General features: G+C 38.5%; 1 protein-coding gene and 1 pseudogene across 6 annotated transcripts in view; one reads left to right on the plus strand and one right to left on the minus strand.

Moving 5' to 3' along the window:
- RBBP5 (RB binding protein 5, histone lysine methyltransferase complex subunit) overlaps nucleotides 1–27,261 on the minus strand; it is a 39,683-nt gene that overhangs the window by 6,119 nt on the left and 6,303 nt on the right. For 3 of the 6 annotated variants that reach the window (XM_043923205.1, XM_043923204.1, XM_043923208.1), the window contains exons 2-13: nucleotides 17,861–17,886; nucleotides 16,803–16,975; nucleotides 10,392–10,532; nucleotides 9,287–9,449; nucleotides 8,049–8,158; nucleotides 6,892–7,011; nucleotides 6,651–6,804; nucleotides 6,484–6,555; nucleotides 5,429–5,546; nucleotides 4,130–4,199; nucleotides 3,525–3,754; nucleotides 2,601–2,792 (exon numbers count right to left, since the gene is read on the minus strand). In XM_043923205.1, the coding sequence (XP_043779140.1) occupies nucleotides 2,601–2,792; nucleotides 3,525–3,754; nucleotides 4,130–4,199; nucleotides 5,429–5,546; nucleotides 6,484–6,555; nucleotides 6,651–6,804; nucleotides 6,892–7,011; nucleotides 8,049–8,158; nucleotides 9,287–9,449; nucleotides 10,392–10,532; nucleotides 16,803–16,975; nucleotides 17,861–17,886 (1,569 nt within the window). Of the gene's footprint in view, nucleotides 1–2,600; nucleotides 2,793–3,524; nucleotides 3,755–4,129; nucleotides 4,200–5,428; nucleotides 5,547–6,483; nucleotides 6,556–6,650; nucleotides 6,805–6,891; nucleotides 7,012–8,048; nucleotides 8,159–9,286; nucleotides 9,450–10,391; nucleotides 10,533–16,802; nucleotides 16,976–17,860; nucleotides 17,887–20,742; nucleotides 20,812–27,261 lie in introns of all 6 variants that reach the window. The other 3 variants (XM_043923209.1, XM_043923210.1, XM_043923206.1) reach the window with 2 other exon arrangements.
- LOC122707589 lies at nucleotides 24,140–24,629 on the plus strand (annotated as a pseudogene).

Here is a 27,261-nt window from a genome sequence, read left to right on the forward strand (position 1 = left end):
TAACTCAGTAAAGCTATGAGCCACCCAAGATGGATGGGTCAGGGTGGAGAGTTCTGACGAAACCTGGTGCACTGGAGAAGGGAATGGCAAACCACTTCAGCATTCTTTCCTTGAGAACCCCAAACAGTATGATCGTGAGAAGCTGGTAAAATGTTTGCAGTAATCTAGGCAGTTCTTTGGTCTGTGTTACAAGAAAGCACATCTTCACTCTGGCCTTGTCATGTACAAGTCTCCCCTAGTCCTTTGAAAGGATGAAGTCATTAAAATAGCTGCCTCTATTTAAGGCTGACCAATGAAGTGCCTAATAACAATGATGTAGAAAATAAAAATACAGTCTGAAGCACCCTGCTATTTCAAGACACAAGTTTTAGCCTTTAACGAGGTTTTAACCCTCTTTTAACCTTGTCAGCTGAATGGGAATAAACTCCTACCAGGCCCTTGATAATGATAACCACTCTTGCTAGAAGGAGCTCTGAAAAACTGACATGTGCAAACACTAAGTATTTTACACCTGGCTCAAAATTTCAATGCAGTATTTTTAGTATTCAATGAAGTATTTTAGCATTTAGGGCTAAATAAACTTTGCAACATTCTGATTTTCAGTGTTATTTAGATGTTTTTGAAGCATAGCTGAAAAACACCACTGCTCTAATACGCTGCACTATAACACATAGAGTACTTCATGGGACCTTTGACAAAAGCCCAAGTTGGAAAATGCCAAAAATATTTAGTTACTATTAATGACCATAAGAAAAATCTGATTTTTAAAAACTTTAAATAGTTTATTTACCATATACTTAGTACTAAAGAGCAAATGGTTAATTACATACAGATTCTGAAGATGCTGGGAAACTGTGTCAGAGTATTTCAATTAATTCAACATGTTTGCCAACATTTTAAATCATCCTGAAGCAATTTAGCTTTTGGGGCCAGGGAAATTGATTTAAACTTTCAATAGTTTCTTCTGTAGTAGCATCAGCTTATGCAAAAAATGGGTTATGGAAGGATCATTTTTATTTACATTAGTCAATTACTGACCTGCAATCTTTGTTAGTAATACCCATATAACTTGTTCTCAGCTATTGTTTAAAATATATAGACATGGCCCTAAATGAACTGAATGTGGAGGTGATAATCAGTTGAGTACCATAAATACTGTTGTTGGGGGGAAAATGCTAGTGCCCTAGTGGGATGGTGTAGGACTGTGAAAATCTAGTGAATTTGAGGGGGGATACCCAAAATGATGAGTCACTGAGTCTGTTTCAGCTTCTCTGTAAAAGAGAATTCATGTTCACAATGATAAACTGGCTTAAGGAATTCTGGTTTGCATTCTAGTACATATCATCACATTTGGATTAACACAATTAAAATTTTTAATATGGTGGAAAAATCCCCTCAAATATAACCACTGATTATTGTTAGTCCTGCCTCTGAATTTATAGACCTAGCCACAGAAAACTGAGAATACTGTGTCAACTAAAGCAATGCCTAAAAAAAAGTTTCCAAAACCTAACAATGTTTGAGTAGAATTAAATCCTAAGTTGATTACTATTTTCCAAACAAAATACCCTTTAGCCTAGATTCACAAGTATTTGATAGGAAACTGAAACTGTTCTCCATCCTCCAATAACAATCCCTCAAACCTATGAAAGTGAGAAAACTCAGTAAGTATCAAGAAGCTTAGGTATTAAGAAGCTACAAAGTTTGTCTTTTGTATAATCTTTTTTTTAAAAAAAAAAAAAAAACCTCATCTTCTTCCTTAACATGACAGTACTACTAACAACTCCATCATTGTTTCTAGAATACTGAGAGAGAGAAAAACACCACCTCTGAAATTTGAACAATTTGAAGAGAGAGAAAAAAGATGATACAGTTAAACAATCAGGGGCTGTATAAAGCAGCTCATTTTTCTGGTTATCTGCCTGGATCTTTCACTTGAGACAAAACAAAAAACCTAGGAGCAAACACAGATGAAAATATTAATTAAACCAAGGGTTCCTACCCTTTTTGGGGTCATGGATTCCTAAAGGAATCCTGTGAAATGTACAAGCATCTCCACCACAAAAATATTCACACAATATTTTGCACATAAGATCAAGGGAATGGACAGCCCCTGAAATATAGCTGCAGACCCAAGGTTAAGAGCCACTGAATTAAGCCAAATCTGATTTAGCCTGCCCTTGGCAGCAGCTTAAAACTCAAAGATCTTCTGCTTCTGGGGAAAAGGAGGGAAGATGTCTGGGAAGTAGTTAGGCACAGCACGACTTTGGGATATAAGAGAGAGCTAGACCAGGCATTAACATTTAGAAATTATTCAAGTGTAGCAGGTAGTTAATGCTGTTAAAAAGAATTTTTGACAGGGAAAAAGAAGATCAAGGGAATGCAGATGCCTGAAACCTAGTTATGGACCCAAGGTTAACAGCCACTGAATGAAGCCAAATCTGGTTGAGCTGCCCTTGGCAGCAGCTTAAAACTCAGAATTATCTGCCACTGGGGAAAAGGAGGGAAGGAAGGAAAAAATGTTGCAGTTAAACGGAGTCAGGGGCTGTACAAAGCAAGGCCACGAAGAAAGCCAGACAGTGCTCCCAATGTGTCCTTACCTGTCAAGGGCTGGCTGAGCTCCGCCTGCACTTTACCCTTCGCTGATCCTTCCAGAGGTAAACCTCTGTCCCCTTTGTAGAGTTTCGGTTTAAATGGAGAATCTTTCTCTTTACCTTTTGATCCTTTAGGCCGGCCTGCTTGCTTCTTCTTGGATTTGCCATCCCCCTTCACACCCAGTAGTGGATGGACTTCTGTAAAAGGACAGATAGGCATGGAAAGGAACCCACACGTCACCCCAACCGAGCACGTGTGCCGCCTACCCACGAGCAGAGAGTTTTGCTCTTGTGTCCCAAGTCCACTAACACAAGAAGAAAAGTTTGTTTTGTTTATCAATTATAATACTACAAAAGAGCAGCCATTACATGAGAAACAGTTGCTTGGCCAAAAAGCACACATAGCCTATGTGGTTCACACCAAGCTAAAGCAGCTCTAAATAGAAAAGGGAGATCAAAGACCCACTGACACTTTGTCACACAGTCAGAACAGGAATGCACATGTTCGCACTGGCACATGAAAGCAGAAAGTGAATGGGCTTTGGAACTCAGTAGAGCAAGGTAAGAATCCAGACTCTACCATGTGATTAAAAAGGCTTCTAGAATTAAGACTGTCCAGGTCTGACCAGTATTGATACTTTACCACCTAATGAGAATTTGGGAGGAGAGGTAGAGGAAGACTGATATTTAAACAAACTGATCCAGATGTCAGATGACTTAAAGCCTGTTATCTTAGGAAAAATATTGAGGGCAGAATCTCCCCATTTTAAAAGAGAAGTGAAAGCAGATAAATTGTTACCAAGTTGTGAAACACTACAAAAAAGACTCAGGGAAAAATTCCTTTAAGGGAATATCACCCAGAAAGGAAATTTACCAGGCTGTTCTGGAGAGGGGGTCAATCAGGTGGGAGAGAGGAAATGCGGCCCTTACCATCATTTGGTACTCCTTGCAGTTCAATATTGGTAGTTTTGGGTTTCTTCTTAGGTGGCTGGGACCCATCTGCTGAAGACTGCCTCTTCTTCTCTGAACTAGCCCCTTCGTCCATCAAGGAGGTTTGGACTGCATCCGGTGGGGGGCCATAAGGATTTTCTTCTGGGTCTTCTACCTCAGGGGCAATGGGTAAATATAATAGAGCCTTTGAATCTTCCAGTTCTTCATCACTATTTGGAACAGGATCAGAAAAGGGATAGGAAAAAAGAGGAGAAAGTTGCTTAAACCATGAACCCTTCCTCTAGGGCAAAATCATCTAACCATAAGCAACAGGTACGGACCTACAATTTCATGAAAGCCAAGGATGGATAAAAGAAAATCAAACAATATGATACAATCAGTAGTAAAAGTAAACGGTATAAAATTAATTATTTCACTTCCTTAAGATCTTCTATCAAGGGAGAACGGAAGGGATTTCTTGCACATCAAAGGCGTTAACTCTGAGCCTAAAGGCAGATGGGACTGAAGGACAGTGGGGGCTGAGCAGCACAACCAGAGACTGAGGAGCAGGCGCACCCTGAGGCCTGGCCTCCATGGCAGCTCACCTGCTGCAGAAGGCTGCGATGGGGTCCACGCTGGTGACATCCACCTCCTCGTCCTCCGCAGCGTCAGCCCCTGCAGGGCAGAAGCACAGTAGAGCTGTGAGAAGCGGAAAGCTGTGAGAAGCTGCTTTTTACATGCCACTTACGATTTTCATAAACTGAAATCCAGGAGAAACAGAGGAGGAAAATCAGGCATTTAAGTTAGTCGTTTAGCAAATACGTGCGGAACTTCCACCATATGCTAGACACTGGGAATACAGCACTGCCCCAGAAAGTTGGGAACAGTTTTTTTGTAAAAAGCCCCAGCAATCTAACTGAGGAGATGGACAGAAACGGATAATTTTGGTTCCACAAAGTGAGTGCTACAATAAAGGCATGTGCAGTGTGCCCAGGAGATGGGAGGAAGAAACAACTTATGAAGAAGTCTGGGAATTTTTCCATGCAACACAATCCAATCACACCAATACAACCCAAAATATCCCATGGTCCTGACAGTCTTCCTAAGACACCTGAGGTATACACATTATCTAATGTCACTGAAGTGAGGACCTGCACCTTCACGCTGGAGAGAACTAACCTCAATCCCAATCCCTTGATTCCTGGCACCATCAAGAAGCCCAGCAGTCAGCGACAGTGCCAAATGGGCACGCCACGCTTCCACACACATAAACCCCCGCCAGACGCAAAGCCCGGTGCTCATACACTAGGGGCTATAAAGTGACATGTTTATTCTCAAGGTGTTTCCTATTTAGAAGTTCAGAAGCCATGAGATGAAAATAACAATGATCACGATCTATTAGAAGAGAATATCTGAATGCTCACTACGACCTAGACACTATTGTGAGCCCTCTACCCCACAACCCTAAAAGGCACAGTTTTTACAGATAAGGAAGTCCAGATTTAAAGAATAAGTACTCTGTCCAAGGCAGTCTGACGAGTCCATGCTCTTTACCTTCGTGTTACTGACAAAGAAATGAGAATACCCAACAGCAGCTCAGCACCTAGCACGTATGGGTGGCTTCGCAAGGTGCTGTATGCAAATCCTCATTTAATCGTCATCAGTCAGGAAATACAAAGTGAAATGTTAAGAGAGCTGCTCAAGCCCTAGTAAAGCCCATATAAGCTCTGAGTCAATGCCTTACAAATAAGGATTCTAAAAGCACTATTAAAAGTGCAAGCTTAAAAAAAAAAAACATTAGACTAAGTGCTGAAATGAGTTTTCAGCACAAATTAAGAATGAGTACTGAGTTAAAACAATCATTTTTCCTTTTGGAAATACTATCTGCAATTGAGAAATATTACCTGTCTGTTCAGGCTCACTCTTATCTTCATCTTCAATATCAAACTCTGATTCCCTTTCTTCATATTCTACATTTTCATCCAATTCTTTGAAGTCTGGCGCAAATGCACTCCAGTTTTCCTATGCCACAAACAAAATATACTACTTAACCATATGAGAAAGCAACAGTCTGTAATCTAGACATTAATGACATAATTGAAAGGCTTGGGCATGAGAGACTCAAAATTCTGAGATCAAATTTGGCAGGTAATAAAAATTAGGTATCTATAGGTTTTACTATCTTAAGGCATTTCCTATCTTAAACATGCCATATTATTAACTGCAGTTCTTTAATGAACAACTGTCTTCTTTAAAACATTTTTAAGGATTTTAAAAATGATTTTACTTCTTTATTTGGCTCTGCTGGATCCTCACTGCTGCACATAGGCTTTCTCTGGTTGTGGCACCTGGGGGCTACTCTTCACTGCTGTGCATGGCCTTCTCAACGTCCTGGCTCCTCCTGACGCGGAGTGCCGGCTCTAGAGCTCGGGCTCAGAGTCGTGGCACAGGGGCTCAGCTGTCCCACGGCATACGGGATCTTCCCGGACCAGGGATCGAACCAGTGGCCCCTGCGTTAGCAGGTGGATTCTTAATCACCGGACCACCAGGGACGTTCTTAATCTTTTTAAGATGTAATTCTGAGGTAAAATGTTAAGTTTTCTTATGAGTACACGGATTAAAAATATAATTAAAGTTTTCAAAATAAAACCAGATGCAAAACAGAATCTAACTGAGCTGAACATAGGAAAAGCACAAGAAAGCTCTATCTGAGATAAACAACAGAAAAATATACCAGAAGTACTCTAGACTTCCTCCCTGAAAACAGAGCTAGTAAACTGGCTTTGGACCAAGACCCTCCTGTTAAAGCAAAATTAGATGCATGGAGCTATTTAATCAGGTTAGAAGAATCCTGTGGAAAAGAAAGTAAATAAAGTAACTTTTGTCTTACTATTTGCAAGGCTCACTGATATAGATAGAGTATCTAGTTTCAAAGCAGTTAAACCAGAAAAATACTTACTACTTGATTTTGTGCCCAGATAGATACGACTCCACTAGAAATGGACGCTATGATGGGTCGAACAGGATGCCACTAAATTTTAATGAAGCAAAGAAAAGTCAGTTCTAAGAATGAATCCAAGATTCTCTGTGTTACTAAGTAGCAGCAGCAACCTCTCCCCTACTTACAGCTACGTCCAGGAGGAGCTCTCCTCTGGTCCCGTGGAGGATCTTCACCAGGTTGCCAATGCTCTTCTCCCAGATGTACAGGGCGTGCTGCCGGGCGGACCCTGCCACTATGTACTCCCCATCCCCAGAGAAACAGCACTTCTTCCACGGGGTCCTAAGGACAAAGAAAGCACCCAAGGAGAACCGGAACCTGAGCCCAGGCAATGAGCGAGCACACACTCATCCAGGTTATGACACATACCTATTCACCAAGTCCTGCAGTTTCTGCATGGGTTCAGGCTCTCCATCTCTTCCACAGGTTAAGATTTCTCTACCATCATAAACTCTGATGATTCGATCTGCTGTGTTAATTAAAAAGCAACTACAGAAAGGATAAAAATATCAACACCACAGGTCAGAAATCGTTCCTGTTAACATTTTCCATGACTGCCAGTTACTGAGGAGAATACCACAAGACAGCTAACAAACAAGGAAGAGAGTGAGTGAAAATCTAAACAACGGACTAGACTACTTATATGGACAAGACTACCTGTCACCTTTCAAGCTAAAATATAACGTGAAGTGAGAAAATGCTTTATACCAGTACTTCTGTGTGACCCTGCACCCTATATGCACCAGTATTTGACTGAAATCCAAAACGTGTATATTGAAACCAGTTTCCCATATGTACAAGCTTACAGTTAAATATATATAAATACTTCATTTCCCTGGCCTATTTTAGTTATAGTACAATATATTCTTCTTAATGAGTTAATGAATATATCATTTGGATAGCCCCATTTTTAAACATTGGTTATTTTACCAATTCCTTACAGACTTCACTAACTTTTTCTTAATTCAAGAGAAATTGAACATGAATGTCTTCTAAGTGTGTACGGTGATTTCTATACAAACTAAAGTGACTGTCACTTCTCTTAATGACAACTTCTCTTATTGACAACCTATTTTCTTCTTGTTTCTGTTGATACCTACTTCTAGTTGGGTAATCAAACTTACTAGAAAAACATCTGAAAGTAAGAGGATAAATAAGTTTCACCAAAGTAAACTGCATATTCAGTTACTATGTGAACTCTGTGGTATCAATTCGGATTACAGTATAATAAACACCTCATCTCTGCCCAGGGCTTACCATGTGCCAGGCATTCTGGTCCTATGCACAGACCACTCGGACATCTTTTCTGTAAAGGAACTGCCTGTGAACCTCCAGGAAGATGTGACTGCTGCCTTAATGCAGTAAATTTTACAAACTTAAGAACCAGGCAGTAACAGTTTCTATAAATATTTTTAAAATAAAGTCAAGAAATTTAAGTACAATATACACAAAAACTATGAATCTAAATGTATTTTTGCATTCTACTCACTTTTAAAATTGTCTCTAAAAAGACAGGTCTTACTTACCTCCCCTTCCGGGCAAACTCTATTGACTTAATGGCTGTTGTATTGCTTGTTCCAGTTGTTACTCTGAAGGAAGCAACAAGATCCTGAGAATCGGTTTTTAGGACCAAAATCTAAAGTTTAATAGAGAAAAAAGTAAGTAAATACTCTGATAATTTACAGTAATTAGATACGGCTTGTTTTTAAAACTGGGCAAAGACTGCGTGAAAACCTAAGTATCTCTATTCAGCTTGCTTTTACCTCTTCAGTTAAAGACAATGTCTTAGCCTATCCTTAAAAGATGGTGTTTAACATTATCCACAAGAGAAAGTGGAAGCAACCCAAGTACCCATCAACAGCTAAACAGAATGTGACATATACATACAACGGAATATTATTTGGATTTGAAAAGGAAAGAAATTTTGACGACATGTGCTACAACATGAATGAATCTTTAAGGACATTATGCTAAGTGAAATAAGCCCCAGTCACATGGAAAAAATACCAGATGACTTCCAAATTCATATAAACAGAAAGTAGAATGATGGTTTCCAGGGGCTGAAAGGGAGTAAGGAATAGCAAGTCATTTAATAAGCACAAGGTAAGTGCGAGGTGCAAAGAGCTCTGGAGATGCATGGTGGTGGTGACTGCACAATATCGATGTGCGTTATACTACTGAGCTGCACACTTATGAACGGTTAAGGCAGTAAACTCTAAGTGCATTTTAACACAAAAAAACACAAAAGGACCCAAACACTGCCACTCTCTTAAGTAGCCATACTAACCCACATGATCCAGTCAAAATGAAAAAAATAAAAATAAAAAGGCAACAGAACTCAAATTCTAAAAAGTTTGAAAAGGATCCTAAAACGTACTTTTTTTTAACCTAACTTTTTACTACACAATAGATTAAAGTGGCCTAAATTATACAATATTTTCAGACCAAGATATCAGACATTTGTTAGCAATATTCCATTAATGATATTTGACTTTTATAATTTAGTAATGGCCCTCTATTACTAGCATCCAGTAAAGGCCCTCCATCCTCTTGTAGATCAATTCTCTCTGACCCCTCTCAATCCAAACAATAGAAATTATTAAGGCATGGGAGAACAGGCTGTATTTGCCACAGGCAGGAAGCACACTCAGTCCAGGGATAAAAGAAATTTCAAAGAAAAGAGAACAAGTGAAAGTGAAATGAGCCAACACACAGGATGACTGATGCTTACTTATTTCACCAGCTCCTAAGCTTCCAGGCTTACCTTGCCTTTTGCATTTCCTGTATAGATATATTCTCCTCGCCTATCAAAAGATGCAACCACGTTCAAATCGGAGTCATCGTCTACAGGCAGAACGACATGTTTGGAATCTGAAAGGGTCAACATGACAGGAGCAGATTTCATGGGACACACGAGAACCTTGTTCCTGTTTAAAAATATGAATAGTACATTGGCAGTTGCTATGGTATCAGAAAGCTGACTCTCTGCCCTTTTCCTCTTAACTCCTATCTACTACCCTCATCACCCTATCCAGCCCAAGGATATTTAAAATAGTTCAAAAAGACTAAACTCTAAATTTCTAATAATAGGGAAATGGCTGAGTAAAGTTATGGGATCCTACCTTGACAAAACAAAATGTAATCATTAAAAATAAATATGAAGATGTAGCAAACTGGTAAAATATGTATGAAAATGAAAAAGCAAAACATCAGTTAAACTATATAAAAATACATATTTGTGTACACCTAAGAGAGAGAAATGCTTTGTGAGCTAATAAGTGCTTTGTGAGCTATGAAGTACTATATAATAAGCTTTTAAACTTAATGAGAACTTAACTAAAAGAGAACCTAGAGAAATGAAAATAGTTATATAGAAGTAACTGAATGGTGGGTAACTCTACATAAATATAGTTTTTAAAACTATTTTATTTATTTGGCTGTGCTGGGTCTTGGCTGCTGCGTGTGGGATCCAGCTCCCCGAATCCAGGACCCGGCATCGGGAGGGCAGAGGACTAGCCACTGGATTTCCAGGGAAGTTCCTTAAATGTAGTTTTCATCCTGAACTGTTTCCGGTACTAAGGAAATTCAAATTGGGGGAAAACCCCAGGTCAAGAACAATTATACTTTTTCTACCTTTGCCCATTTCAAAGTTTTATTATAGGCCAGTTTTTAATTGTAAACTACTACAACAGTATCTTTAAAATCTGTTCAGAACCAACCCAGACAGAAAAATTAATTCATGTAGAAGAGGTTTGAAGAGATGTGTGCTTTTGCCTCCTGAAACCTTAAACTGAAATTATCATGAGCTTAGAGATAATTTAGACAGAATGAGACCCACCCCAGGAAAGAAAAGCTCAGAGAAAACATACTGATCTCGCGGATGATACTGGACTTTTAAGATGGGTGAAGGAAATCGAAACCTCTGGTCACAGTCGCCTGAAAGGACATCCCACTGGGACACTATGTTGTCAGTGGAGGCGCTCACGAGCTTATGACCATCTCGACTCCAGCTGAGGAGGAAAAAAGGGTAACTTAGAACTTAGCACATATTCTAAGTTAAAAAAACCATATCACAAAAAAAAAAAACACCATATCACCCTTACAGATAAAAATGCATGAGTCACACTTATTGCCCTAACTATATGGGTCACCAATGTTTCTTCTTCTTCATTTTTTAAACATATACTCAAATCTATAAGCTTTCCTAACATTAAGCAATAAATAAGAATGTTTTCATGACATCTTTGTATATAGCAATAGAAGCTCTTAACAGTTCAAGATAACAATTCAACTGGCTAAGTGAAAAAAGAGACTCAACATTTTAGAAGAGTGTAAAAATCAGCAGGCCCTTAAGTGCTGATTTAACAAAAAACAGGTTTTCTTCCCCCTGAAGGGAGAAGGAGGAGCAGTTGAATTTTCTGAATTTGGCCCTGCAGTAGCACCATCATAGTACACACTAAACAATACAGATATGTATCTGTTATTTAAAAGAATTAAGAAAGAAATTAATTCCTCCTGCTAAGTATAGTTAAACATCCTGGACATCATACAGAAAACTAAAAGGTTAAGAAGAGCCAGACTGGCTAGGTACTGTAGGATCTGCAGAACAACACAGCCTCACATATCCTGGACCAGGTGATGGAGATGTCAACAACGGAGTAGCGTCAATGGGTACACACAATGAGCACACACCCTTCCGTAAAGCCAAAGGACAATCAGCAGACACCACCACAGAGATAACACAGGTATTAGAACCTAACCAACATTTCAATGCAGCCTCATTAAAATGCTTCAGCAAGCAACTACAAACATGCTTGGAACAAATGGGGGAAAAAGAAGTCTCAGCAAAGAAACAGATGACCAAATGTGAATCTCAGAACTGAAAAATATAAAAACTGGAAAAAAAAAACAAAACTCAAAAGATGGGTTCAGCAGCCAGTGGAAAAGAGGAAAGAATCAGTAAACTGTAAGACAGAATATAAAATCCCCAATCTGAGCAAAACGGAAAAAAATGCAATGAAAAAAATAAACAGAGCCTCAAGGACCTGTGGGACTATAACAAAAGATCTAGTATCTAATATCCATGGCATCAGAGTTCTGAAAGGAGAAAATAAAGAGAGTAAGGCTTAAAAGTATTTGAAGAAATAATGACTGAAATTTTTTCAAATTTGACAAAAGATATAAAACATACAGATTCAAGAAGCTAAGCAAACCTCAAAGAAGATGAATTCAAAGAAATCCACTCCCAGATATAAATTTTTGAAAACTAAAGACAAAGAAAAAAGATCTTGAAAGCATCAAGAGGAATGACATCTTACCTATGGGGAACAATTCACATGACAGCAAATTTTGCATCAGAAACCATGGAGACCAAAAGGAAGTGACATGTTTCAAGCGCTGGAAGAAAAGACCTGTCATCACCAATTCTACATCCAGAGAGTAACCTTCAGAAACAAAGAGGTAAATCAAGACCTCTTGTCACCAGCAGACCTACCCTAAGAGAATGGCTCATGGAGGTTCTCTAAGCAGGAAAGAAATATTAGATCATCAGGAAAGAAGAAATCTTAGAACATCAGGAAGAAAAATAAGGAAAAGTGTTTAAAAAATTAAATACGCTTTCTCAAGGTCTGCTGTTTCAAACGAAAATCCTAACACTGTCCTAGGTAGGTTATCAATATACACAGAGGAAACGTTTAAGACAATTACATTATAAACAAGGAAGGGAAGGGAGGTAAAGGGGAAGTTTCTATGCTTCGCTTCAACTAGTGAAACGTCAACGCGAGTAGACTGTGATAAGTTATGTATATAAAAAGCTATACAAGCTAGACAAATAAAGAAACTCAAACTACAGATAAGTCAAGGTGAAGTTCTAAAAATAGTTCAGTAACCTACAGAAAGCCAAAAAAAAAAAGAAAACAGAGAAACAAAAACCAGAACAAACAAACAAAAAGAAACCCTAAATGAGTCTTTATTCAAATTTTGCAATGAATAGGATTTGCTACTTAGGGACTTAGAGGAGGCAACACAGTTCCACGGTTAAGAACACAGGCTCAAGTCAGATTTATGCTCACGCCTAGACATTATGACCTTCTAGCTGTGTGGTCTTGGGCAAGTTATATAATCTTTCTGAACTTCAACTTTTTCATTTATAACATGGAAATAATAACAGTATCTGCAGACGAGAAAATTAAAATTAATGCACATCAAACTCTTAGTCCGGAACAGTAAGTGCTCACAAACCATTATCGTACCAGAGACAAGATAAATGTATTCCCGACTTGAAACTCACGCAGAGAGAGGCAGGAGCAAGCTGAGGAAGTGCCCGTGGTGGGGCTGAGCTCCAGTCTGCACAGAGGACTCGGTCGCCCCTCCCACCACCTCTACAACACTCCCAGTCAACAAGAGCATCTTTCTGGGGAACATGAGCCTAAAAAGGAAGATGCCTACACACGCAGTACCTTGAGGGCTGGTAACAGAAAGGTCAATGGTCCACCCAGCTTCAGTGGGAGATGAGAGTGAGCCAAGACTCACATACACTGTAGTCAGAAGTCACAAGTAAGTTCTCTAAATTAAACTAAGAAGTAATATGCGTAAGTGCTTTAGAAATATTGAGACAAATAACCAAGAGAAACCAACCGGAAGAACGGAAGTGCACTGGGAACGGGCAGGAACGAGGGGCAGCTTCCGCAGCACTTCTCCTAAGCACTGCAGGACGCTCTGACTACACAACAGTGTTACCTACGACTCCACCTCCCCTTTAAGCCCTCAGCATTGAATGACTTTCTGTTTCACAGCAGGCTTGTGTTTCTGTTATAATAGAGGGAATTAACAATCCATTGTCAGCTCCAAATTCCCTAAGTTCAAGAATGAGGGATTCTCAAAAAAAAAAAAAAAGAATGAGGGATTCTCATACATTCTCACATCTGACAATACTGTTTCTTTCCAAAAGACAGATAGGTCTTGGAGTCTTAAATATCATTTTTTCTACCTATCCAGTGGCCCCCACCCAGTGCTTGAATATCTTCTGCAGCAATTCTAAGAAGAGACAGCAAGCCTAACTAAGAAGGGCCAGTCCCACTGGTAAGTTCTTCCCTGGGCAGTCCATCCCATCCATGGGCACTCTGCTCGGGAGCTCTTCTCTATTCTAAGCTAACATTTGTTTCCCCATAAATTCCACTCACTGTCTACAAGTCTTGCTGCTTCTCCTTAGGTCAATTTTTCTGTGTTGCATATGTTCTTTAATAGTTGAAGACAGCTATTATACCTATCCAAAACGCCTCTTGGTGAAATTTTCTTAGTCTTTAATATATTCAAATATTATACAACAATTAATACATAAAGTCATATTCTAAATGAGGCTGGATCAAAGAAAAAGCAAAATGTGTGTAGTTACTGACCCTAACTCTCATGTATAAATATATATAACAAAAATCAGGGAACAGTTACAATGCACACAAACCAAGTAATACTATACATGTGTACACATACACATATATATCAATACAGAAAAACATCTACTACGTATTAAGTGCAAGAGGAAGCAATAAAACAATGTTTCCATTAAAAAAAATACACATTTACTTGTGTATGTACATTTTTACATATGTGAGAGATACAGATAGATCTTACAGATAAAAGATACATTTCATACTCTAATTTGGGCTTCCCTGGTGGCTCAGATGGTAAAGAATCTGCCTGCAATGCGGGAAACCTGGGTTTGACTCTTGGGTTGGGGAGATGCCCTGGAGGAGACCATGGCAATCCACTCCAGTATTCTTGCCTGGGGATACCTCAAGGAGTAGACAAGGGGCTTTCATTTTTTACTCTATATATTCATATATTGTTTGAATGTTTTTAAAGTTCTTAATAAAAAAAATAAAGTTCTTAATAATCAAGTTTTGTGATAAAAAACCTTAAAACGGGGGACAGATGGAGAAATCTCTCACTGTTCAAGCCTTCTGACCTAGCAGTAATATACTTCTGCAAGTCTACACTAATGAAGAAACACAGATCAAATGCCTACTGGGCATCTTCACTAAGATACCCTACTCATCCAACAAGTACCTATGTGTCTACCGTATACCAGGTATAGTGCTAGAAGCTGGGACTATAGCAGTAAAATGGCAGACAAGATTCTTGTATCCACATCCCTTACCATATTCCAGGGCAGATACTCATAAAACAGCTATGTGCAATAAAGTACAACAGGAGACGCACAACTGTGATTCACTGTATTTCCCTCAAATCTTACATTAACATCATCCAAGCAGGAAACCTAAGGGTCATCTTAACTTCTCTACATCACTTACACCCTGTATCTAATCAACGCCTACGCCCTCTAATTTCTACGCTCTCTCACCCCTGTCCCATTCAGCTGCATTCCTACTGCAGCCATCCTCACCCTCTCTAACCGAGACCACTGCACTCCTGTTTTCATCTGCCACCCTCCTTCCCACACACTGCTCGAGAGATCCTTCTAAAATGAAAAGCGCGTCGTGTCACCTTTCTTCCGACAGTGCTTTAACGGCTGCACCGTGCCAACAGGATGAGACTTCGGTTCACAGGGCGGCACGTGACGTGCTCCTCGGAGCACAGGTTACCGTGGCTACTGCCCCACCACATCTTCCACAGCACAGCCCAGCGAATCTGAGCCACTGCGGCTGCTCGTATGAAGCTGACGGGCTTTTGTCTGTGCAGAGCCGTCTGCTTGGAACAGAACTGGAAACACCTACTCATCTTACAAGTCTGAGGTTAGAAATCACCTTGTCTTTGAAGCCTTTTCTGACCACTATTCTTCTCCAATACAATTGATCATTTCCGCCTTTGCATCTTGCCTCCACTAAACTTCAAATGTAGTTCTTATGTAGGACCTACAAACCTTTAGTACTTGTTTTTGTCTCCCCAAAACCCTAACCTTTACCCTAAATGCCTAAAACAATATCTGGCACGTAATTCATGTTCAATGTTTGCTGAAGAAATGATTGTATGAGAGGAAAAACTTTTATGTACAAGGACACTGACTAAACACTACACAGCAGAGAAACAAAAAATGATTAAGCAAATTATGGTTTATCTAACAGAAGACACATAGCCATTAAAAAAAGTTTTTAAAGGTTACACAAGCAGGAAAATGTCTGGTGTTAAAGAGGAAAAAAGCAAAATAGAAAACATGGCACACAAACTTTGCTTTTAAAAAATATATAGTACCAAATCAAAATATTTATAGTAGTTATATCTGAGTGGTAAGACAATGGAAGATAGTCTTTCTCCTTTGTATTGTATTTGTATTTTAATTTTCTAAATATTATTATTTTATAATAAAAAATATGAATAATTTAAGTGGTAGCACTTGTAAAATTAGATTGTGATATAGCTGCACAACTCTGAAAATACAAAAAAGTGAACTGTACATTTTAGTTGGGTGGATATCATAGCATGCGAATTATACATATCTTAATAAAGCTGATAAAAATGTACATATCTACTTAAACCTTTATTGCAAAAGCACAATAATAAAAAAGAAATAAAATGCAGAAGAACCAGAAAAGGCCTAAGAAATTATACAGGCCAGTTCTCTCATTTTGCAATTTAGAGAAAAGTTCTGGCCAAAGCTGCTACCTCGTTAGTGGCCAATCCGAGACTGGGATTCAGGCCTCCTCCCAGCACCACTGCTGCTCATACTCAGGCCAAAGGAGCTGTGTTAGTGTAATAAATCTAGACCTGGTAAGGTGTTTGAAGTGTTGCCCCAAAATAAAATTTTTGGAAAGAAACAGTCCCTGAGAATAAGAATGAAATCAAAGGGAATTTATTTAATCCCAGATTTCAGCTCAATATATTTGATAGAAAGCCTTAATAACTACAATTCAATAAAGGAACAGGCATGTTTGTGATCACAACAACTGCTGCAATTCAAAAACAGGACAAGGCTGGACACTTTAACTTTCAAGCTGCCCTCCTAACCAAGATTTTTTTTATTCTAAATGAAAAGGTCAGTATCACAAATAAGATTACAGCTGCAATCTGCAAATGTCTCATTTCAGTACTGCAGTATTCTCAGACAGAGCCTGACACTGATCCACATTACAATGAATTTCTCCCCACAAAAGTGTTCAATATCAGAATGAGTTCAACCTTTCCACAAGCTATGAGAAATTATGTTACTAATGGCCAAATACTTAGACTTTAAATATTAAAATTTATCTAATGAGACTGGCAATTATACAGTTACCACTCATCCCAATTTAATTCATATTTAATACATTAACTTTAAAACTCCTTACCATAAAGAACAGACTGGATGAATGTGTGCACTAATTATTTTAGCAATGCCTCTTGTCAGGAAATCCCAGATGACGATTCGGCCATCATTACAGCCAACTGCAAGCAGCGTGCCCCACCTGTTAAAGGTGCAAGTCAGGGCCATGCTGATACAATCCAAAGTTCCATCAGCTTCCTAAAAATTAAAGTGAAGGCAAGAATACAGAAATTAATACCCAGATATCCAAATCATTTCTTAAAAGTTTCTCTAACACCAGGGGGCAGCAAAAAAGAAAAAAAAAAAAAAAAAAAGAAGAAAAAGTTTCTCTAACATCTATGATACTTCTTTTGAATTTAAACTAGGAAACATATCAAAATAATCTATGAGTGTTCTTGTATTTCTCAAACTAACCAAAATGAAGAAAGATTTATAAAAACTAACAGAGAATTTTTAGAAACAGATGTGACCAATCCTTTATATTACTACTATGACTTTATACAAATTCTCCAGAAGGCAGTTAGGCAAAATAAACCAGGTTTCACTAGGAGTCATCTCACTGATCAAGCAATCATAGTTCTTGAAATTTATTCCAAGAAAGATAAGCTATTAATAAAACAAAACCCGTAGGAAAATCAAATAAATTTGTATTAATATCAAGCCATTTAAACACCCCAAGTATTACAAAATATTTTTACATTTTAAAAAGTAAAGCACACTTACAGTATACACATATTATTATTATGTAAAAACACTGATCAAAACTATAAAAACACACAGAAAAAAACATTTTGATACAGGTGATAGTACTGTTTGTGAAAAATGCTTTAATCAAAGTCTTTTTTAAATTTAAAGGGAAATGAACCATAAGATTTTCAACATTGAGATTTCCAACCAATATGGCCTGTCTACTTCCCAGCCTGTTCAAAATTAAACTTTAGTTACTTTTATAGCAAAAGATCATCACACTTAATGCTTCTATTATCAAAGAAAAAAAAAAGATGAAAATGTAGTTTTCACTCTACTCAAACATAAAAGCTAGCAAGTTGCCATGTTTCTAAAATCACAATATTATACTCTTACCTCTGGATAATTCTGCCCAAAGGACTCTGCAACAAAACAAAGAAAGAGAGTTGATGGAACATGTGCAACATACCAGGAATCCTACAGCACACCATGTACAGAGTGGCCTGCAAAGTGTAGGTGCGGAACTGGGGCTTGTGCAGGGACCCCATGAGGTCACACTGATTTTCATTATCACACCAAGACGGCACTTGCCTTCTTACTCTCATTATCTCATAAGTTTACAGGTAAGTTCTACTGATGCTATTCAAGCTGAGAAACACTGTGAATACAGAATCCAGCCAACTTCTATCTAGGCAAACATTAAACAGGTTTGTAAAAATGCAAAACAATACCTCTCTTCTCACTGAGTATTTTTTGTTTTGAAAATAGTTATTTTTCATTAAAACGTTCTTAACGTAAGCATGTAATGGTGTATTTTACACTTACTTTTATGTAACAAACTTTAAAAGCTCAAATCAGTCAAGTTACCTTAAATCCCAACTACTCTCTTAAACCCTCATTAACAGCAGTCAACCAACAGGAGTCATCTCCAGTCTAAACAACAGATAGGACTTCGGCTATAACATAATTTGGTAGCTGGTTAAACACCTAATTCTCTATATTAACTTCTTCAGCAAATAACATTTTGATACACACACCTCTGAACGTCTTTCCTATATTAAATTAGGCATTTACACATTAGTGTAAATTTTTTCTAAAAAATGTTTATTACTACTGTGTAAATGTCAAAATTACATTTGCTATGTATGGTTTTTCCAGTAGTCATGAAGGGATGTGAAAGTTGCACTATAAGGAAAGCTGAGCATCAAAGAACTGATGCTTTTGAACTGTGGTGTTGGAGAAGACTCTCGAGAGTCCCTTGGACTGAAACTGAAACAGGTCAAACCAGTCCATCTGAAAGGAAATCAACCCTGAATATTCATTGGAAAGACTGATGCTGAAGCTAAAACTCCAATACTTTGGACACCTGAAGCGAAGAATGGACTCATTTGAAAAGACCCTGATGCTGGAAAAGATTGAAGGTGGGAGGAGAAGGGGACAACAGAGGATGGTTGGATGGCATCACCAACTCAATCGACATAAGTCTGAGTAAACTCTGGGAGTTGGTGATGGACAGGGAAGCCTGGCGTGCTGCGGTCCATGGGGTCGCAAAGAGCCAGACACAACTGAGTGACTGAACTGAACTGAATAAACTTTTTGAGCTACAGTATGAAGATACTGCCTGCTTATCAGAAGTTTGTTTAATGCAGCAATCATCTTTATCAATATTTACTTATGTTATTACCTAAATATTTTATTACAGTGATACTTAAACTATACTCTTAGAACTACAGTTCCAAGAAAGCTGTTTACATTTAGGATATCCAAATAAGATTCCATTTAAAAAAATAAGACTACTATTTTTAGTTTTTGATCATATGATAAAGCAATTTCACTCCTGGGTATATATTTGAAGAAAATGAAAACACTAACTCAAAAAGATTCACACAATCTAACATTCATTGCAGCACTCTTTACAACAGCCAAGATAACAAAAGCAACTTAAGTGCCCATCAACAGATGAATGTGTAAAGAAGTTATGGAAAGTGTGCATATGGACGTATATGTGTGTGTATGTACACATATATATTTATATAAGTAATAATATATTTCTCAGTCATAAAGAAGAATAAAATGCTGCCATTTGTTACCAGTGGAGAGAGGGACAGAGGACAGGCAGAGAGGTACAAACTATTATGCATAAAATAAACAAACTCTAAGGATATATTGTACAGCATGAGGAATATAACCAATACTTCATAGTAACTTTAAATGGAGCATAATCTATAAAAACATTGAATCGCTGTGTCGTATACCTGAAACTAACTAATGCTGTAAATCAACTGTACTTTGAATTTTTTTAAAAAGACATCTGATTTTTTAAAATCTGAAAATAAATTTTATTAATTTTATCTTTTATAAAAATTAATAGAAATCTAAACAGTGAGAACATTAAAACTAGTCAAAAGAAATCAGGCCTTAAAATTAAGAAAACTAAAAGACGAGTACAAAGCTGAACAACTGCCCAGCCCCCAAGACAGGCAATCATTTTGATTTATCTAATGTGTACCAAACTTTAGTGTGATTGCATTCAAATATTAAAGACAAGAAGGAAATGAAAAGCTGAAACCAGATCAAGATAGGCTTTTTTTTTTTTAAAGAACCTTTTAAAAATTACTAAAGTAATACATGTAAGTAATACAAATATGTATAATTAAAAAATGATGGTTTCCCCCCTGCAACCCCCCAATTCAATTCCTGGTTCAGGAAGATCCCCTGGAGAAGGGATAGGCTACCCACTCCAGTATTCTTGGGCTTCCCTTGTGGCTCAGCTGGTAAAGAATCCATCTGCAGTGCGGGAGACCTGGGTTCGATCTCTGGGTTGGGAAGATCCCCTGCAGAAGGGAATGGCTACCCACGCCAGTATTCTGGCCTGGAGAACTCCATGGACTGTATAGTCCATGGGGTCACAAAGAGTCGGACACAACTGAGCAACTTTCACTCCCACTCACCAAGGTAAAAGCTTCCATATACTCCTGTATGCTTATAGAAACATTAACATACTTAAGGTTTGTTTCCTAAATAAAATACTATTAGGTTGGTGCAAAAGTAACTGCAGTTTAGAATTGCTGAACTTTGCATTTGATACTGGAATACATTCTTAAATATGGTTATGTTATACATCATTTTAATGCACATTTCTTGCTTTGTTTGTTGCTAATGACTTATTACTTACTGTTTATTTCATATTTATTTTAAACTTGGGAAATGATGCTAGACAAAAAGTAAATTCTAGCAATTTTCTCATTCAAGTTCGTAAAGCAGCAAAGACAACTCACAACATCAACAGTCCATTTGGCCCAGGAACTACTGGTGGACATACAAGGCCAGCGGTGGTTCAAGAAGTTCTGCAAAGGAAGATGAGAGCCTTGAAGACGAGGAGCACAGTGGCGGGCCATCGGAAGCTGACAAGCACCAACTTAGAAGATCATCGAAGCTGAAGTTGCCAAAGAGCTCAACGACAACAGTCGTCCAGCATTTGAAGCGAATAGCAAAGATAAAAAAGCTTGACAAGCTTTTTGCAGCCTCATAAGGGGAACGCAAATAAAACCCAATCATTTTGAACCGTCTTCCCTTCCTCTACACAACAACAAACCATTTCTCGAATTGTGATGTGCGATAAAAAGTGGATTTCATAGGACAAGGGGCAACGACCAGCTCAGTGGCTGGACTAAGAAGCTCCAAAGCACTTGCCAAAGCCTACTTGCACCCAGGAAAGGTCATGGTCACTGTTTGGTGGTCTCCTGCCCATCTGACCCACTACAGCTTTCTGAATCCTGGTGAAACCATTACATCTGAGAAGTATGCTCAGCAAATCGATGAGATGCACCAAAATCTCCAAGCCTGCAGCTGGCACTGGTCAACATAAAGGGCCCAATTCTTCTCCGTGATAACGCTTGATCACACATCACACAACCAACGCTTAAAACGTTGAATGAATTGGGCTACAAAGTTTTGCCTCATCAGTCATATTCACCTTACCTCCCACCAACCCACTACCACTTCTTCAAGTATCTCAACAACTTTTTGCAGGGAAAACACTTCCACAACCAGCAGGAGGCAGAAAAAGCTTTTCAAGAGTCCATCAAATACCAAAGCATGGATTTTTACGCTACAGGAATAAACAAACTTATTTCTCATTGGCAAAACTGTGTGATTGTAATGGTTCCTATTTTGATTAATAAAGATGTATTTGAGCCTAGTTATAATGATTTAAAATTCATGGTCTGAAACCACAGTTACATTTGTATGAACCTAATACACATACTATATGTATTAAATTAATATGCATTATGAACAAGAGAAGACTTTACACTTGAACATCACCAGATGGCCAACACAGAAATCAGACTGATTACATTCTTTGCTGTCAAAGATGGAGCAGCTCTATACAGTCAGCAAAAACAAGACCGGGAGCTGACTGTGGCTCAGACCATGAACTCCTTATTGCCAAATTCAGACTCAAATTGAATAAAGTGGGGAAAACCACTAAACCATTCAGGTATGACCTAAATCAAATCCCTTATGATTATACAGTGGAAATGACAAATAGATTTAGGGGACTAGATCTGATAGACAGACTGCCTGATCAACTATGGACAGAGGTTCGTGACATTGTACAGGAGACAGGAATCAAGACCATCCCCAAGAAAAAGAAATGCAAAAAAGCAAAATGGCTGTCTGAGAGGCATTACAAATAGCTGAGAAAAGAAGAGAAGCGAAAAGCAAAGAAAAGGAATATATACCAATTTGAATGCAGAGTTCCAAAGAATAGCAAGGAGAGATAAGAAAGCCTTTCTCAGCGATCAATGCAAAGAAGTAGAGGAAAACAGTAGAATGGGAAAGACTAGAGATCTCTTCAAGAAAATTAGAGATACCAAGGGAACATTTCATGCAAAGATGGGCTCAATAAAGGGCAGAAATGGTATGGACCTGATAGAAGCAGAAGATATTAAGAACAGGTGGCAAGAATACACAGAAGAACTGCACAAAAAAGATCTTCACAACCCAGTTAATCACGATGGTGTGATTATTCACCTAGAGCCAGACATCCTGGAATGTGAAGTGGGCCTTAGGAAGCATCACTACAAACAAAGCTAGTGGAGGTGATGGAATTCCAGTTGAGCTCTTTCAAATGGTAAATGATGATGCTGTGAAAGTGCTGCATTCAATATGCCAGCAAATTTGGAAAACTCAGCAGTGGCCACAGGACTGGAAAAGATCAGTTTTCATTCCAATTCCAAAGAAAGGAAATGTCAAAGAATGCTCAAACTACCACACAATTGCACTCATCTCACACGCTAGTAAGATAATGCTCAAAATTCTCCAAGCCAGGCTTCAGCAATATGTGAACCATGAACTTCCAGATGTTCAAGCTGGTTTTAGAAAAGGCAGAGGAACCAGAAATCAAATTGCCAACATCTGCTGGATCATTGAAAAAGCAAGAGAGTTCCAGAAAACCATCTATTTCTGCTTTATTGACTATGCCAAAGCCTTTGACTAGGTGATCACAACAAACTGTGGAAAATTCTGAAAGAGATGGGAATACCAGACCACCTGACCTGCCTCTTGAAAAACCTGTATGCAGATCAGGAAGCAACAGTTAGAACTGGACATGGAACAACAGACTGGTTCCAAATAGGAAAAGGAGTATGTCAAGGCTGTATACTGTCACCCTGCTTTTTTAACTTATATGCAGAGTACATCATGAGAAACGCTGAGCTGGAGGAAGCCCAAGCTGGAATCAAGATTGCCGGGAAAAATATCAATAACCTCAGATAGGCAGATGACACCACCCTGATGGCAGAAAGTAAAGAAGAACTAAACAGCCTCTTGATGAAAGTGAAAGAGGAAAGTGAAAAAGTTGGCTTAAAGCTCAACATTCAGAAAACTAAGATCATGGCATCTGGTCCCATCAGTTCATGGCAAATAGATGGGGAAACAGTGGAAACAGTGTCAGAGTTTATTTTGGGGGGCTCCAAAATCACTGCAGATGGTGACTGCAGCCATGAAATTAAAAGACGCTTACTCCTTGGAAGGAAAGTTATGACCAACCTAGATAGCACATTAAAAAGCAGAGACATTACTTTGCCAACAAACGTCCGTCTAGTCAAGGCTATGATTTTTCCAGTAGTCATGTATGGATGTGAGAGTTGGACGGTGAAGAAAGCTGAGCACCAAAGAATTGGTGCTTTTGAACTGTGGTGCTAGAGAAGACTGTTAAGAGTCCCTTGGACTGCAAGGAGATCCAACCAGTCCATCCTAAAGGAGATCAGTCCTGGGTGTTCATTGGAAGGTCGATGCTGAAGCTGAAACTCCAGTACTTCGGCCACCTGATGCGAAGAGCTGACTCACTTGAAAAGACCCTGATGCTGGGAAAGATTGAGGGCAGGAGAAGAAGGGGACAACAGAGGATGAGATGGTTGGATGGCATCACCGACTCAAGGGACATGAGTTTGGGTGGGCTCCGGGAGTTGGTGATGGACAGGAAAGCCTGGCGTGCTGCAGCTCATAGGGTCGCAAAGAGTCAGCCACGACTGAGCAACTGAACTGATGAACAAAATATCCTATATATCTTTCCAAAGCAATAACCAAGATCTATATTCACATGATTAAGAGAAAAAAGGACCTTCCTGCGCTTCCTCTCTCTCTCACTCAGGCCCGTGGTGCGGCAGGATGGGCAGACGTTGCGGCCTTCGTGCTGCCAGGAAGCCCCGTAGCCAGCGACGAGCCCAGAGGTGGCATGATAAACAGGACAAGAAAGCCCGTTTGGGCACAGCCCTGAAGGCCAGCCCTTCTGGTGGCGCTTCTCACGCCAAGGGAATTGTGCTGGAAAAGTAGGAGTTGAAGCCAAACAGCCAGATTCTGCCATCAGGAAGTGTGTCAGGGTTCAGCCAACCAAGAATGGTAAAAAAAATCACTGCTTTTGTACCCAATGATGGTTGCTTGAATTTTTTTGAGGAAAATGATGACGTTCTGGTTGCTGGATTTGGTCACAAAGGTCATGCTGTTGGTGACATTCCTGGAGTCCACTTTAAGGTTGTCAAAGTAGCCAATGTCTCTCTTTTGGCTTTATACAAAGGCAAGAAGGAAAGACCAAGATCATAAATTTTGATGATGAAAGCACGGTAGTAATAAATTTTCATATACCAAAAAAAAAAAAAAAGAGAGAGAAAAAAGGAATATTCACTTAAAAATTAGAAACAAAACAAAAAACCACAATCTAAAAAGATGAAGTACTCAGGAAGGAGCAGAGCACGACTTGGTGTGTTCAGAGAAAGGAAAGCTGTATTTAAGATTCTGAAAGGACTTCCCTGGGGGTCCCAGTGATTCTGACTAAGTGCTTCCACTGCAGGGGGCATGGGTTCCATTCTCTGGTCTGGGAACTGAAATCCTGCAAGCCTTGCAGCGTGGTCAAAAACAACAACAAAAAAGATTCTGAGAGAATCCAGAATCCTTGGACCATTTTAATGTATGATTATGCTTCAACACAGACTACTCCTGATTTTGTACTTTGGTTTTACGCAGTGGATGGGTTTTTTCCCTTTTTCTGAAGGTCTGCGTGCTGTGCGCTAAGTCACTTCAGTCGTTTCCAACTCTTCGCAACCCCACTGACCACTGACCGCGATGCTCCTCTCATCCACGGGATTCTCCAGGCAAGAAGACTGGATCCTTCTCCAGGGGATCTTCCCAGCCCAGGGACCCAACTGCACTGGCAGGCAGGTTCTCTACTACTAGCGCTACCTGGGAAGCCTTTTTGAAGGTCATCCTAGTTAATAGGATGGTAACAAGGAATCTAAAGGAATACAAGAGAAAGTGATACACAAAAAGACTAAGTTCATCCGAGCCACTTTGGTTGAGGAACTCAAGCAAGAATGCTGTCAAATAGGGTTATGGTAGCACAAAGCCACTTCCCCCAGAGGTTCAAGGCCATTTTTACATTCTCCATCTCCCACCATCTAACATTTAATATTCTGTTACAATCAGATTCTTGGGCTCGGTTTTAAAGACCACGGAGTGGAGGAAAAAAGCCCAAATACAGTTGCCAAGGAGAAATAAACCCTAGTTGGATTTAACTTCACTTGATAATTCAAAAAACATGAATGACTCTTGCAACAAAAGACATATTTCCAAAACTGATTACCGAAGAAAAATTCTTGACTGTGTCAATGAGGAAAGAACACACCTAAAAGTTGTTAAAGACCTGTCATTAAAATAAAAATTTTTTTAATGTTTAATATTAAAAAATGACAGCATATGGATGGTTTATGAGCCATATGGTTTTTTTTTTTAATGGTTTATTCCTCTAAATCTCAGGGCACAAAAATAATTATAATGTTATTCAAGCTATTTCTAAGCAGAAAAAATACACAGAGTAGTGTCTTACAAAACCAACACAGACAATAACAAAACCTGATACAGATGGGTGAAAAAGAAAACAAGTCTCTTTCACTTAAGAACATAAATGGTACAAGGTTTATGAATCAGCTATAAATTCTACAGAAAAGTAATTTCTAGCAATGTAAATAACTATAATCAAATTCCAAACACAAAAAATCTTAAGAGCTTATTATTCTACCATATAAGAAGGCATAATGGTATACAGCAAGGGGAGGGAGGGGGAAGAACAGGCCCACTCCAAACTCGTTCCAAAGGAACAAATAGCACAATGCATTCAAATGTATATCCTTGATCAAGAATGTTTAAGTCATACAATCCTGTGAGTAGATACTGAAAAATATTTGCTAAAACTCAATAGCTCATTCTAATAATAGCCAATGAAATGAGAAAATGAAACTATTGGTTTAAACATTAACATAGGAAATAACACTATTTTTCTTTTCTGGTATCACTATCTAGAAAACAGAAGAAATTTTAATTTAAAAAACCACCACCAAATTAGTAAGAAAATAAGGCAAGGTGGTTTTATATCAGGAAAACATTCTAACATTAATAGCTTTTCTCTACATTGGCAATTAATATCCAGAAATGAAAATGAAGGGGAAAATTCCATTCACAGTGGTTACAAACATAAATATTTAAGGAAAAATGTAATAAGACATGCCATGTATAAAGAAGAAAGCTATAAAATCTTATTTAAGACCGTAAAATACGAATAAGTGAAAAGGCAATCTACAATGCATTCTGGGATAGAAAAGCTTAATGGTTTTCTCCAAAAACTGATAAATCTTATGCAATTCCAGATGGATTAAAGACAAATGTACAAGCAATTCTAAATGAACTGCAAGGCTGCTGATATATGATAAAAATGACATTTCAATTTAGTGGAGAATTTATTTTATATGGATGGACAACTAACTATCCATCTGAAAGAAAAAACAGCTCTGATTCCTCTCCCATATCACATATAAAAACAAATTTCAGGTAAATTAGTGATTTTTAAAATCAAAAATTTTAGAAAAAAATTTGAGAGATTCCATGTATAATATACAGTGGGGAAGACTTTAACGAAATTAGAAAACCAAAAGAAGAGAAATACATCTGATTATATAAAAACTGGAACATTTTGCATGGCACAAGGTCCCATAAACAAAAGATTTACAAAAACTGGCAATGTAGATGACGGATGAGAGTTGGTATCTATACTATAAAGCAAGTCTATATAACAATAAGGAAAACCAATCAAAAAGAAAGGCTAAAGAATATGAATAAACAAGAAGAAATAAGATGGCCTCTAAACAAAGGAAAACATCAAATTCAGAGAAATGTAAATCAAATGAAACATGAGATGCCACTTTCATCCATCAGACAGGAAAATTTAGAGACAGCGCACCTGC

The sequence above is a fragment of the Cervus elaphus genome, chromosome 14, assembly GCF_910594005.1.
Source record: "Cervus elaphus chromosome 14, mCerEla1.1, whole genome shotgun sequence".
NCBI classification, from domain to species: domain Eukaryota; kingdom Metazoa; phylum Chordata; class Mammalia; order Artiodactyla; family Cervidae; genus Cervus; species Cervus elaphus.